General features: G+C 39.0%; 1 protein-coding gene across 1 annotated transcript; it reads right to left on the bottom strand.

Annotated features, from left to right (window-relative positions):
* Nucleotides 1–367: 367 nt before the first annotated feature.
* LOC148131934 (olfactory receptor 2Z1-like) lies at nt 368–955 on the bottom strand. Its single transcript, XM_087954158.1, has one exon. The coding sequence runs from the start codon at nt 953–955 to the stop codon at nt 368–370; it is 588 nt and encodes a 195-aa protein (XP_087810284.1).
* Nucleotides 956–1,247: the final 292 nt, after the last annotated feature.

Below are 1,247 nucleotides of genomic sequence, written 5' to 3' on the forward strand. Positions count from 1 at the left end.
AATTTAAACTCTAAGAAATTCATTCTCCATTCTGCACCATGAAAGGAACGTTTTTCATAAAAAACAACAACCCTTAAATAATAATTCTGTACAATATCTGTACATCACCATGCACAGATGCTTAAAGTAAATGTCACTTTCCCTAGGTATGCTAATAATTTAAGTAGATTAGAGGATTTAATATTTTAGACTCAAACTCCATTATGCAGACTTAGGATTGTAGTTCACTTTTCCATCAGTAAAATAACAGCAATTAAAAAGAGATATCAAATGCTATCGAATACCAATAACTGTATTTCAACTGGAGCAGATGCCCAGATTTCAAACAGAAAATATTCAATGTTAGCAGTAGGTTTTTATTAGCTAGTCAGTCATGCGAGCTGTGTTTTCGGAAGATTTTTCTCAGAGCTTCCAAGACATCCTGATTCCTCAGGCTATATATAAAGGGATTTGTCATGGCAGGCAGAGCAGTAAAGAACAGTGTATTAATCATGGCTTCCTGTGGCGAATAAGAGGATGCAGGTTTCATGTATGTTACAATAGCAGTTACATAATAGATCCCAACTACACACAAGTGAGACATGCATGTTCCTAAGGCTTTGTGGCTCCTTTGAGAAGATTGCACCCTCACAACTTGGAGAAGGATGGCAATGTAGGAAGTGAGGATAAGTGAGAGGGGGATGAGTAGTACCATGAAATTTCCAAAATATGTTGTTCTTTCAAAATCAGAATTATCTGAGCAAGACAACTGGATAAGAGCTGGATAATCACACATGTAATGGTTAATCACATTGGACTTGCAGTAGGGAAGGGGCAATACATAAAGTGAGCAAGTGAGAGCTTGGACAGTGGACCAAAACCAGGCCGCCATTGACATCATATAACAGACATTTCTCCTCATGATGATGGGGTATTGCAAAGGTTTGCAGATGGCTACGTATCTATCATAAGACATGGTTGCCAGGATGAGGCATTCTGCTCCTGCCAAAACCAAAATTACAGAAATCTGAACAACACACCCATAGAGTGAAATGGTATACCTGTTGGTTATAAAACTGACCAATACTTGTGGGACAATGGAGAGAACTTGGCAGAGGTCCATGAAAGCCAACTGACTAAGAAAGAAGTACATGGGAGTCTGAAGTCCAGAGTCTGTTTTAATCAAGAAAATAAGGAGGCTGTTTCCCATCAGAGCAATCAGAAACATGAAGAGAAGCCCCCAAAGGAACAAGGTGGGTGACCATTGA

The sequence above is a fragment of the Notechis scutatus genome, chromosome 2, assembly GCF_049901735.1.
Source record: "Notechis scutatus isolate UNSWTSFEM ecotype Mainland chromosome 2, rNotScu1.2, whole genome shotgun sequence".
NCBI classification, from domain to species: domain Eukaryota; kingdom Metazoa; phylum Chordata; class Lepidosauria; order Squamata; family Elapidae; genus Notechis; species Notechis scutatus.